Here is a 14,017-nt window from a genome sequence, read left to right as displayed (position 1 = left end):
CAGTGATGTGTTGTATTTGCCCCAAACATAACGCTTTGTATTCAGGATATAAAGCTAATTTCTTTGCCACACTTTTGGCAGTTTTAATTTAGTGCCTTATTGCAAACAGGATGCATGTTTTGGAATATTTGATTTCTGTACAGGCTTCCTTCTGTCATTTAGGTTGGTATTGTGGAGTAACCATTCAACTTTGTAACTGATTTAAAGTCACCATTGGCCTCATGGGTAAATCTCTGAGTGGTTTTATTTCCTCCCCAGCTATTGAGTTAGGAAGAACGCCCGTATCTTTGTAGTGACTGGGTGTATTGATACACCATCCAAAGTGTAATTAATAACTTCACCATGTTTAAAAGAATATTCAACATCTGCTTTATTTTTCTTTAACCTACTACCAATAGGTGCCCTTCTTTGCGAGGCACTGGAAAACCTCCCTGGTCTTTGTGGTTGAATCTGTGTTTGAAATTCACTGCTCGACTGAGGAACCTTACTGGTGTATGGGGTACAGAGATGAGGGAGTCATTCACAAATCATGTTAAACACTACTATTGCACACAGAGTGAGTCCATGCAACTTATTATGTAACTTGTTAAGCATATGTTTACTCCTGAATGTATTTAGTCTTGCCAAAGCAAAGGGGTTGAATACTTATTGACTCAAGACAGTTCAACCTTTTAATTTTTTATTCATTTGTAAACATTTCTAGAAACATAATTCCACTTTAACATTTTGGGGTATTGTGTGTAGGCCAGTGACACAAAATCTGAATTTAAATAGATTTTACATTCAGGCTGTAACACAACAAAATGTGGAAAAAGTCAAGGGGTGTGAATACTTTCTGAAGGTACTGTATATACTGTATTCTAGTCATTGAACACTGGTCACATTAAAACCTCTTAGAACCACCCATCCCGGATCGTCATCAACAACGCTGAATAGCATAGCGCCACAGTCAAATAATATTACTAGAAAATATTCATATTCATGAAATCACAAGTGCAATATTGGAAAACACAGCTTAGCCTTTTGTTAATCCACCTGTCGTCTCAGATTTTGAAATTGTGCTTTACAGCGAAAGCAATACAAGCACTTGTGTAAGTTTATCGATCGCTCGACAAAACAAGTCGGCTTTTCACTAGGACCGGGAGGAACAATGGCCGCATTTTGTGCAAAAAGCACTCTGAGAGCCCCCACCTGACCACTTACGTAATGTGGTCGTTCACGCTCATTCTTCAAAATAAAGGCCTGAAACTTTGTCTAAAGGCTGTAGACACCTTAGGGAAGCCATAGAAAAAGGAATCTGGTTGATATCCCTTTCAATGGTCAATAGTCCAAACTTCCTGATTGGATTTTTCTCAGGCTTTCGCCTGTAATATCAGTTATGTTATACTCACAGACAATATTATTACAGTTTTGGAAACTTTAGAGTGTTTTCTATCCTAAGCTGTCGATTATATGCATATTCTAGCATCTGGTCCTGAGAAATAGGCCATTTACTTTGGGAACGTTATTTTTCCAAACATAAAAATAGTGCCCCCTAGCGTCAAGAGGTTAAGCAACTGAGGAATGATGGTGTAATACAAATCAGAAAGGCTAAATCTGATTATTATGTAACCACTCTTCCGGATTGTAATGGGAACCCGGTTAAATTCTGGAAAACTGTCAAATCCCTGAAGGGTTCTACTTCCTCCTCTCTGCCACAACAAATTAATTCAGACACTGGCCTCATAACTGAAAAATATGCTATCATTGATGCATTTTATTTCAGCAGGCTATTTCTTTGAAATAACTTCTAAGTCTATTCACAATGATATTGTGCTGGATACTGATAGGGGAAACTTGCTGAATGATCAGAGAAATGATAGTCAAAGCTTTTCTTTTAGGCTATTTACAGAAACATAAATACTGGATGCTTTACTAGCAATAGATTAGAAGGAATCCACCCACGGGGGCCGATTAATTGGATCCCGGTCTGCTTAAGTGTAGCGCCCATCGTTTTTTGCTCAAAACCCCACATTTTTTATTTAAAATTGTTATCAGGAAATATTCCAAAAGTATGGAAATCAGCTCTTGTGCTGCCACTTCATAAGGACGTGGATAGTAGTGATCTTAATAATTTTTGCCCCTTTTCAAGGCTTCCTTTTCAAGATAAGATTCTTGAATCTTTGATAAATGTAAAACGTTGCTCTTTTTAATCTGAGAAATGTATTTTGAATGTGGTAAAATGTTGTCCTGGGCATAGCACTATTACAGCAACCACTTTAGTTGTCAATGATCTTGTCAATGCTTTAGACACTACATTGAATTATGCTGCTAGGGTAGCCATTTTATTAGTTGTTCATCGGTCGTATGGCTTGGGGGTAGAAGCTGTAAGAAGCCTTTTGACCTAGACTTGTCGCCCTGGTACCGCTTGCCGTTGTCACGTTCTGACCTTAGTTCTGTTGTTATGTCTTTGTTTTAGTCAGGGCGTGAGTTGGATGGGTTGTCTATGTTCCTTTTTCTATGTTTTGGGATTTCTGTGTTTGGACTGGTATGGTTCTCAATCAGAGGCAGCTGTCAATCGTTGTCCCTGATTGAGAACCATACTTATGTAGCCTGGTTTCACTTTTGAGTTGTGGGTGATTATTTTCCGTGTCAGTGTTTGTTCCACACGGAACTGTTTCGGTTTTGTTATTTCACGTTGTCGTTTATTGTTTTGTTCATTATTCTTATTAAACTATATGGACACTTACCACGCTGCGCATTGGTCCTCCGATCCTTCCTACTACTCCTCTTCGTCAGAGGAGGAAGACGAAAACCCTTACAGCCATGCTGTAGCAGAGAGAACAGTCTATGATTAGCAAGGCTGGAGTCTTTGGCAATTTTTAGGGCCATTTTCTGACACCGCCTGGTGTAGAGGTCCTGGATGGCAGGAAGCTTTGCCCCAGCGATGCACTGGGCCATACACTCTACCCTCTGTAGCACCTTGCTGTCAGATGCCGAGCAGTTTCCATACCAGTCCGTGATGCAGCTCTCGATGTTGCTGCTGTAGAACTTTTTGAAGATCTGAGGGCCCGTGCCAAATCTTTTCAGTCTCCTGAGGGGAATAGTCATTGTCGTGCCCTCTTCACGACCATCTTGGTTTTGTTGGACCATAATAGTTTGTTGCTGATTGTTGATGTGGACACCAAGGAACTTGACGCTCTCAACCTGCTCCACTACAGCCCAGTCGATGAAAATGGGGCGTGCTCGCCCCGCCTTGAATACACAAGTAATTATGACGAATTAACTAAATTCAGAAAGGTTATGTGTTGCAGTAATGAGAAATTACAAATACATCTGTTCAATTACATTTTAAATGTATTTGTTTTCAGTGTTATGCTTAACTCAGGCCTTTTAATTTGGTTAGCAATGTAAAAACATATTAGCAATTGATTTGTTTATTACTTTTTGGGACATAAACTATTATGGTAATGAGATTTTTTTTAATTGGTAGTTGTGGAAATTGTGGTAAAATGCATAGTATCTGATCAATAAACATAACAATAAATATGAAATAGATACAGTGCCTTCAGAAAGTATTCACACCCCTTTATTTTTTCCACATTTTGTTGTGTTACATCCTGAATTTAAAATGTATTAAATTGAGATTTGGTGTCACTGGCATCCACACAATACCCCATAATGTCAATGTGGAATTATGTTTTTAGATTAAATAAAAAAACAAAGAAACAGAAGAGAAACAGAATAGAGCTAAGCACTAGAGGTAAACCTGGTTCTGTCTGCTCTCCAACAGACACTGGGAGACAAATTCATCTTTCAGCAGGACAATAATCTAAAACGCAAGGCCAAATATACTTACCAAGACGACATTGAATGTTCCTGAGTGGCTTGGTTACAGTTTTGACTTAAATCTGCTTGGAAATCTATGTCAGGACTTGAAAATGCCCGTCTAGTAATGATCAACGACCAACCTGACAGATTTATATATTTTTAATATTGTGCAAAGCTCTTAGATGCTTACCCAGATGTATTGACGAAGGGTTGTGAATACTTATGTACATTTCCAACAAATGTGCAAAAAATTCTATGAACATGTTTACACTTTGTCATTATGGTGTTGTGTGTGTAGATGTGTGAGAGGGGAAACAAAATTCACACTGTAACACAACAAAATGTGGAATAAGTCAACGGGTTGAATACTTTCTGAAGGCACTGTAAGTAACCACAGATCTTACTTGTAGTGATCCAAGAGGAATTATAGTGCCAGTTTTGTGATGTTTTGTCATAAAAGATCAACGTTCTCAGATTCACGATCTGCAAATAAAAAATCCACTCAGGATGTTCATGTTTTTTGTTTTCACAATAACGTGACGTCCTGAGAGGAACAGCTTCATTCATTTATCACCGCCGATACACCGTAAATATTCTGAATTGAAAAGAGCAATTTAAACACCATAGCTCAACACTAATTTCAGAGGTTACAGAGTACCAGCTCCAGCGTCAATCACATTGCATGTGTGTTAAGGAGGACAATAGTTATAGGCGTAGTTCATGCAGACCAGTTTTTGACTGGCTAGATTGGCTAGAGTGCCTTGCCAATGGTGTGTCAATGTGAGTCATCCTGTGTCGTGTTGAATGACTGTTCCTTCATCAGGAACCTGCAGGCGTTTGGAACCAAACCTTCATTACCGTCTTCTATTGTAATGGAAAAGTTGTCACCTTGGTTATGACAGTTTATCATCTTAGCAACTTTGAATTGTCGCACATTCATTAATGAAGCACTCTTGTTCAGTTGTCTCTGCAAGTCATCCCATCTGAAATGAAATAAATCAAAAACAATGGAACATGGTGATTGACTTTCGAAGGAACACTACAATGCACACACCATCACTGATAAAAGGTGAGCCCATTGAAATAGTGGAGGAGTACAAATACCTTGGGCTAGTCATTGACAACCAGCTGTCCTGGGATCAGTGTACTGACGCTCTTTTTAAGAAAGGCCAACGGAGACTGTATTTCCGACGGAAACAACACTTTTTTTTAAGGTTGATCTAACCATCATGGTTCTCTTTTATAAATCATTCATTGAGAGCATTCTGTCCTACTGCTTGACCCGCTGGTTTGGGAATATCAAGGTTGCACAGAAAAATAGGTTGGGCAAGATAGTCAGGACTTCCGGGAAAACAGCAAGACCTATCATCTCTATCTGGGCAGAGCCGTCCAGAAGGTGAATAAAATAGCAGTTGTCTCTTCCCATTCACTCCACCCCGAATTCCAGCTCCTCCCCTCCGGCCGCAGGCACAGGCTACCTAAAGTTTTAAAAAAAATAGGGCCAAGTACTCTTTTATTCCAAATGCAATTCTGCAACTTAACAAAATGTTGGACTAATTGCACGTAGCACTAGCATTATGAAACTGCACCTATTTGCTGGTAAATATCCGTTGCTATTTATTTCACAGGGTTACAAGCTGGGTCATGTTGATCAGGCAGTTTCTTTTGCACCCACAATGGTCATGTGAGGTGAAATGTGTATATTTCGGGATGTGAACACTCAGTGTGCTTGACCTGACGAAGATCCGTTTCGGATGGAAACGCTGTCAATAAAGCGGGTGAATTGGGAGCCTTAACGGTGTGCGGCTCTTCTTGTTCTGTACTACTATTCTTTATTAGCCCAGCATTTATGTTGACACGTCCTGTCAACACACTTGCAAGTGCTCTGCAACTGAATGCACTTGTTCAAGTCGACAGTGTGGCAACTGTTACAACAACTCTGATACATGATTTTGGATGCAGCCCAGGTTTGAACCCAAACAGCGCAGGCTAGGGTTCTAATACATCTGCAGCAGCTCTCCTTCACTCATCTCAGAGGAGTAAGTGGGCTAATTTAATGATCTGATGAGCAGACAAAAGCACACAGGCAGACTCTTATTGTCCAAGACAGAGTGAAAGAGAATGCACATTTAGGATCAAGAGGCCCCCAAAAAAGTGGTGGGAGTAGTGGGAGCCAAGTCGAAGAGGGTTTTCGGGCTCACAACTCCAAAGCTGTCTGCCTAGAGAGTAATGACTCTCTAGGCCTATGTCTAATGGATTGACTAAGTACTGCAGTACGTCGTTCCTTGAGTCATGTGGGGACACCACTTTTTCTTGTTTATTTTTTAGGCTTTGGTGGATTGTAAGTTACTTTAAATATGTCTCTGGTTCTTATTTTGTTACGTTAATTCAGGGACGTCTCCTCTCCATACAATGGTCTCATTGTGTAAATGTTGTCTCAGATGTTTCAAATATGAATGGACTTTTTACAGTAGCAATGGCATGTGCAGTCAGCACTTCCCAGTTTTAATTGAGTTCTGCAGAGCAGTGTCTCAAAAAATGGTGGGTCTCAGCCTACTCCTAAGAGTTTGCGGTTCAATATAAGCCTGAGATCAGACAGATATATTCTGTTCTGCAATATTCGTCTGGTTTTAGGTTAGTTCATGATTAGGCTAAGGCTAGAAAAGCCTCTCCAACTCCTGTCCTGGAGAGCTACTGGGTGTGTGCAGGCTTTTGTTCCACACTTGTAGCACTGCTCTCCAGGATAAGGGTTGGAGGACCCTGGGTTAGAAACACTGTTTTATTCATCTGGAGGGTCTTTGTTGGCTCACCATGGCACAAGGAACTTTGGGGCATCACCACTGCTGTAGAGCCCAATGAATTCTGACTGTTGTCTGTGTTCTCCCTTTAGCCACATGAGAGGGCATCCATGATGAGGAGCTAACACCACTGCGTGCCTGCAGGAAGAGACGTGGCTGCCAAATCATCCTCAGTCAACACATGGCGTCATTAGGGGTAAGACAAAACAAGCATCCACCGTGAATAGAGTTTTCTGTCTGTCTGTCTGTCTGTCTGTATCTCTCTCTCTCTCTCTCTCTCTCTGTCTGTTTCTCTGTCTGTTTCTCTGTCTATCTCTCTGCCTGTCTGTCTCTCTGTCTGCCACTCTCTCAAAAAAGGTACTCTGCATAACCTTGAAACCAATGAGTTGTACAGTTGACATGTGTCTTTATCCTGTATTCTTTTGTCAAAAGTGAATTGAGAGGTTACCCTTAGAATGTGCAAAATGCACAGAACAGAACGACTCAAATTGTTTTGTCCTCCTTCTCCCCAGAACCCCGAGATGCTAACCAGGAAGATCAAGCTGTGGGACATCAACGCCCACATAACTTGTCGCCTGTGCGAGGGGTACCTGATAGACGCCACTACTGTCACGGAGTGCTTGCATACCTGTGAGTACCTGCTGATGATACAAGCATGTACTCATACTCCGACACACATCATTCACATCTTAACACTGATCATGTATCTTCATGAGGGCTTCATGCATGTGGCTTCATACGGCAATAGATATTTTTGTTGTCTCATTAAAGTTCAATTATCATAACGATCAAGCAACCCCCCACCCACAAAGTAGGCCTAGTTGTACTGGAGACAAGAGAAGTCTTGAGTAATGTCAGCAGCAGCACAAGTAATGTAATCGGTCAGTCATGCCCTAGAGGGCGCCATTGTACCATACGTGGAAAGTCCCAGTTGACCAAATGTCAATGTTGAGTGGAGAGCTTCAATCGCAATCCTCAGGTTGGAAATTACTTTCTCTCACACCCCCCTCAGAGATGAAACAGAGAGACTCACATCATGTCCGGATAGCTATCGGACACATCATAGCGAGACTGGTCTCTCAAAAAAGCAACACTTTTTTTAACAACACCAAAAGATAGAACAAGATACCCGTATTGCTTATCATGTGATTGACATCTCTCTCTCTCTCTCTCTCTCTCTCTCTCTTCCAGTCTGCAGAAGCTGTCTAGTGAAGTACCTGGAGGAGAACAACACCTGTCCCACGTGCAGGATTGTCATTCACCAGAGCCACCCACTGCAGTACATCGGGTCAGTAGGCAGCCTGGACACCAAACCACATTCCCCTTAGCCGCTCAGTTGTTTCATCAGTGTGCAGAACAGAGAGCCACCACTACGGGGCAGCAGCACTGTCCAAAAACAATACCGTCGAAGGAGATGGGAGAGGAGGGGGAAAACAAAACAACATGAATATTCTAATTAAATAAATACATACATGCATATTTGCTTAAATGCGCATGTGCGCTGGTGGGGACTAAACAATTGATTTCCATTCAAAGTCCTATTTTCCTGAACCCTAAACTTTTTTCTTGTGGGGACCGGTGAAATGTCCCCACCTGTTCGAATGTTCCTTTTTTTACCCTCCTTGTGAGGATTTCTGGATAGTCAAACCAAACACACACACACACACAAAGTAAAGGGACTGTTGTCCATCTGCCCTATGAGGGCTTGTGCAGTAGTGTCTGATTAATAGTACAGCCAATGGGGATGTTCGCCAGCCTAAATGTCTACCAGCTATTTAGTCATAAGCATTTTGCAGCCCAGAAAAATGTCCCCATTTTGATGGAAAAACCCAATTTCGAACACATTTGAAATGCACTGCTCTCTTCATTTCTCTCTGAGTAGTTGTTTGCTCAAATGAAAATAAAAAGCGAATAAATGTGCCAAACGAAAACATTTAAACAGATGTAAGACACATCAAAAATGTTAAAATTCGAAACATAAAACAATTAACAGGTTCAAACTAGGTGTGAGAGGCGGAGATATAAAAAACAACAACAACGAGTGCTGCTACTACTACGGCCTGCTGCCGAGAAGATGAAAACACAAGCATATTTCTAACCATATTTCAAGTCATACAACATTTAAGGGTTATTATAAGCTTGTATGCACTTATCTTTAGTGTTTCAAGACTAATAAAACTTGAACGATTCATAATAGGTCAACTAGGAGTAGCCAAAATCATCAACAAGCATTAGGTAATCTTTCAGATGGTGAACGCTAATTGAGCCTCGATCCATCCCCCCTGTCAATAAGGCGTCAGCGCTCGCTGTGTTTGGGGCGAAGCAGAGTTTGGCCACCGCAGTGGTAAGCGGTCAGCTCTCACCTGCCTCAGGGGGTGGTGAAAATCAGCTAATTATGGTCTTGAGCGCAGGATAGGATAGAGAGAATGACCTTCACTCCAGACGGCGCACACCCCGCTGAGTTTCGCTAGTCACACTGCAGGCCCAGGTGTTGCAGTACAAAGTGGGCGTCACAGCTGGGTAGTGGACAAATGCGCGGTGTTTTGATGTCATTCATGCTGTTATATGGTAAACATGGGAATTTTGAATGTCAAGAAGCATGTGCTGCTGACATTAAGGAAGCGTATATGTTTTGTATATGCTGTGGCAAGAGAAAGTATGTGAATGACCTGGATTTCTGCATAAATTGGTCATAAAATTTGATCTGATCTTCATCTAAGTCACAACAACAGACAAACACAGTCTGCTTAAACTAATAACACACGAACAATTGTACATTTTCATGTCTTTATTGAACACACCGTATGAACATTCACAGTGCAGGGTGGGAAAAGTATGTGAACCCTTGGATACTGGTATATAACTGGTATAATAACAGGTTGGCCCTCCTTTGGTAGCAATAAATTCAACCAAATGTTTTCTGTAGTTGCGGACCAGACCAGCACAACGGTCAGGAGGAATTTTGGACCATTCATCTTTACAAAACTGTTTCAGTTCAGCAATATTCTTAGGATGTCTGGTGTGAACCGCTCTCAAGGTCATGCCACAGCATTTTAAATGGGGTTGAGGTCAGGACTCTGACTGGGCCATTCCAGAAGTCTTATTTTCTTCTGTTGAAGCCATTCTGTTGTTGATTTATTTCTGTGTTTTGGGTCGGTGTCCTGTTGCATCACCGAACCTCTGTTGAGCTTCAATTGGCGGAAAGATAGCCTTACATTCTCCTGCAAAATGTCTTGATAAACTTGGGAATTTATTTTTCCGTCGATGATAGCAAGCTATCCAGGCCCTGAGGCAGCAAATCAGCCCCAAACCATGATGCTCCCCCCCACCATACTTTACATTTGGGATGAGGTTTTTATGTTGGTGTGCTGTGCTTTTTTTTTCTCCACACATAGTGTTGCGTGTTCCTTCCTTCCAAACAACTCAACTTTAGTTTCATCTGTTCACAGAATATTTTGCCAGAAGCTCTGTGGAACATCCAGGTGCTCTTTTGTGAACTTCAGACATGCAGCAATGTCTTTTTTGGACAGCAGTGGCTGCTTCCGGGGTATCCTCCCATGAACACTGTTTTTATTTAGTGGTTTACCTATCATAGACTCGTCAACAGAGATGTTAGCATGTTCCAGAGATTTCTGTATGTCTTTAGCTGACACTAGGGTTCTTCTTAACCTCGTTGAGCATTCTGCACTGTGCTCTTGCAGTCATCTTTGCAGGACGGCCACTCCTAGGGAGAGTAGCAATAGTGCTGAACTTTCTCCATTTATAGACAATTTGTCTTACCGTGGACTGATGAACATCAAGGCTTTTAGAGATACTTTTGTAACCCTTTCCAGCTTTATGCATTAGCCGAGGGGTTCACATACTTTTCCCAATCTACACTGTGAATGTTTAAATGATGTATTCGATATATACAAGAAAAATACAATCATTTGAGTGTTATTAGTTTAAGCACACTATGTTTGTCTATTGTTGTGACTAAGATGAAGATCAGATCAAAAGTTTTGACTAATTTATGCAGAAATCCACGTAATTCCAAAGGGTTCACATACTTTTTCTTGCCACTGTATGTCTATCATTAAAGGCAACATTTCCAAACAAGACACAGAATAAGCATGGTACCACATGTCATCAGCTATTAGTGATAATAAATGTAGCATTGTCAGATTTGTAATTTTGAAAAAAATATCTCTCTCCCCTTTAGCCATGACCGAACAATGCAAGACATTGTCTACAAGTTGGTGCCGGGACTACAAGAGGGCAAGTGTCTCACTTTGGTTTCTCTCCTTCCTTGTCCCCTCACCAAAAAATGTAATATATATATTTGAATCTGTCCATATACATTTCCAAACCAACCCCAGTTCGCCTTGAATCTTTTTCTTTCGGTGAGATTGGGGCTGAATGACTGAATAACAAACATCCCAAAGCACATAGCCCTGAAATATCTATGGATTTGACTTTTATTTATTTATCTGACAGACTGTAATGAAAGAAATCCTACTCCATACAGTCTGCCATCAAATTTAAAGAAGCCCTAGTGACAGTTACCTTCAGCCAAAGCAAGGCCCTAATTCTCCCTTGTGTCTCTCTCTCTTTCAATCCCCTTTCCCCTCCTGCAGCGGAGATAAAAAAACAAAGAGACTTCTATCAGAAGCTGGGAATGGAAGTGCCCGGGGACATCAAAGGAGAGCTGTGCAGCATGAAACAACATCTAGATCCTCAGCGCAATGGTACGGTCCACTTCCCCCCTCTATTTTCCCTACTTAGTATCACCTCTTTCCTGGATTCGGCCCAGGCGAATCAGAGTGTGAAAGTGGCGGCGCCTGTAAAGCACGGCGGCGTTGCGATCCAGCCCGACAACGAGGTGTAAAACGCATGCCCAGAGAGTCGTCGCAGAGCAGGCCTAATTGGTCGCTCAAAACCCTTTCTGATTTCTTGTAATTAACGCTCAAATGGAAGTGGAACTGCTCTCGCCCCCCCCCGTTGGGCTGAGCTGTGGCTAACATCCTTAGGACGTCGTTTAAACAGAATTCTGGCAGAAATGGAACCCTTGTCAACACTCACTGCCCAGCAAAACAGAAATAGTGCGGAGCTTGTTGGCTAACAACAGGCGACAGCTCCGGCTCCTAGATATCCTGAGAGCCAAACCCCGGAGTGGGGAATGACATGAGTGTGCTAATGGACAGCTTCTATAATATCACCTTCACTTCAAGAGCACAAAAAGTGTCTTTCACTCTCATTTTATTTCTGTCTATTCCTTTCTCTCATGTTCTCTCTCTCACTTCTATCTCTCGCCCCCCCCCCCTCTTTCTCTCTGTCCCCTCTCTCTCTCTGTCCCCTCTCTCTCTCTGTCCCTCTCTCTCTCTCTCTCTCTCTCTCTCTCTCTCTCTCTCTCTCTCTCTCTCTCTCACTCTCATACCTCTAACATTCTATTTCATTCTCTTTCATTCTCTCTCATATACACTGAGTGTACAGAACATTAGGGACACCTTCCTAATATTGAGTTGCAGCTCCTTTTCCCCCAGAACAGCCTGAATTTGTTGGGGTCATGGACTCTACAAGGTGTCAAAGGACACCGTATATACTGTGTTTGGAGGTGTTTGGAAATAGCCACAGGATGGTTTGTCAATACCGTCAATACTGTTGAAACTATTTATTTTAAATAGTTTACATTTTTACATTTGTACATTTTCATATTTGTAGCAATGTTTTAAGTAAATACCTGCAGTCAACTAGTGCAGTGCGTTAGTAAATAAAGCAAATTGCTTTCTTATTTCACCTGTCACATTATTTTACATTATGAAGCTTACTTAGTTCCCAGCACAATTGAGTAAGTCACGTGTTTGTTTGTAAAAGCACAACAGGAGATTGACGAGTGTGTATTGGCGAGTGTGTATTGGCGAGTGTGTATTGGCGAGTGTGTATTGACGAGTGTGTATTGACGAGTGTGTGTTGACGAGTGTGTGTTGACGAGTGTGTGTTGACGAGTGTGTGTTGACGAGTGTGTATTGACGAGTGTGTATTGACGAGTGTGTATTGACGAGTGTGTATTGACGAGTCACGTTTTATATTGAAAGTCAACAGTGTTTTTTTGAGTGATCAGGGACGTGCAACTATTCTTTTCATTCACAGAAAATACTTTAGTGCAACACATTCAAAATAAAATAGCTTCATTTTTATCAGATGGCAACAGAAGTGCAACGCTATTTGGCTGGCAGCCGCAAGTACATGAGCAAAAATATTTATAATGTTTGGGCCTATAGAGAGAATGTTGCCAACTACATTTCCTAATGTTTTGCTTAAAGTTAATCTTGCATTTTACCGGAGAAAAATAGGCCGGCTACACCGAGAGAAGTTCAGGAGAAAAGAAGCGCTGTCTGCTGATAGAATGCTGTTCATGAATTCTCATTTGAGTTTAGAAGTGCAACTGAAGCACAAAATGAGTCTGATGCCGAGCAGAAATGACAATAAGAAGCCATTTAGATCTGTGTTCACAAAACGGGGGAAAGAAATGTCTTGTGTTTTATATATTTTTTATTTTTTACTTTGTGAAAAATGCTGCATTTCGTGTTAACACGACCCTTAAATTGAACATGCTATCTAAGTAAGTGGCTGGATTAATAAGGTGACGGGGCATCGTATTGTGTAAGCTTTCTGTCTTGTTTGAGAAGTCAAAGCCCTCTGGATGAGTTATTTGTAGTGGCTGCCCAAGGCTTTCTTGATTTCCTTGTGTTTTTTCTCCTCTGTTCTCGGCCTGTCTGCTCCTCCCCCCTCTCTTCTCTGAGCAGAGCAGGCAGGCCCGTTGCCCTAGCGACTCCAGACTTCACAGTCCACTCAAACACAGTGTGTAGACATGTTGCTGGAGAGCCAGTACTGCATGCTTCAAAACTTTGTTCATTTGCATAATGCCCCTCGTTCCCCTCGCCAAAAATGACATTCGGCAGCTCCTACCTATTTATGTATAACATTATGAACGGGATTGCCTGTCTTTGCAATTTGTTTATTTGTGTTTGAGCTCGTTAGCGTATTTAGCTAGCAGCCTCCATGCAAATTCACTATTACTTTTGTTAGCATTCTGATAATAGATGCCCAATGGGCTTTTTTTAACGTTTTTTCGCGCCCTCTTATGTACTAAACCGGTAATACTGTAAATCCCGTGGTGAGAGAAGGACGGTATGACGATACCGCCCAACCCTGCCGAAACCATTCCACAGGGATTTTGGCCCATGTTGACTCCAATGCTTCCCACAGTTGTGTCAAGTTGACTGGATGTCCTTTGGATGGTGGGCCATTCTTGATACACATGAGAAACTGTTGAGCATGAAAATCCCAGCACTGTTGCAGTTCTTGACACACTTAAACCGGTGCGCCTGGCACCTACTACCATACTCCGTTCTAAGGCACTTCAATCT

At 41.6% G+C, this 14,017-nt stretch overlaps 1 protein-coding gene across 2 annotated transcripts in view; it reads left to right on the top strand.

Moving 5' to 3' along the window:
* Positions 1–14,017, top strand: part of LOC139390738 (polycomb group RING finger protein 3) — a 46,186-nt gene that overhangs the window by 14,241 nt on the left and 17,928 nt on the right. For both annotated transcript variants that reach the window (XM_071138074.1, XM_071138075.1), the window contains exons 2-6: positions 6,701–6,804; positions 7,121–7,238; positions 7,800–7,896; positions 10,810–10,865; positions 11,225–11,335. In XM_071138074.1, the coding sequence (XP_070994175.1) occupies positions 6,790–6,804; positions 7,121–7,238; positions 7,800–7,896; positions 10,810–10,865; positions 11,225–11,335 (397 nt within the window). In that variant the 5' untranslated portion in view covers positions 6,701–6,789. The remainder of the gene's footprint in view (positions 1–6,700; positions 6,805–7,120; positions 7,239–7,799; positions 7,897–10,809; positions 10,866–11,224; positions 11,336–14,017) is intronic.

The sequence above is a fragment of the Oncorhynchus clarkii genome, chromosome 31 (assembly GCF_045791955.1).
Source record: "Oncorhynchus clarkii lewisi isolate Uvic-CL-2024 chromosome 31, UVic_Ocla_1.0, whole genome shotgun sequence".
Taxonomy (NCBI): Eukaryota; Metazoa; Chordata; class Actinopteri; order Salmoniformes; family Salmonidae; genus Oncorhynchus; species Oncorhynchus clarkii.
Note: the sequence above shows the minus strand (reverse complement) of the source record. Positions and strands in the feature narration are given on the sequence as shown.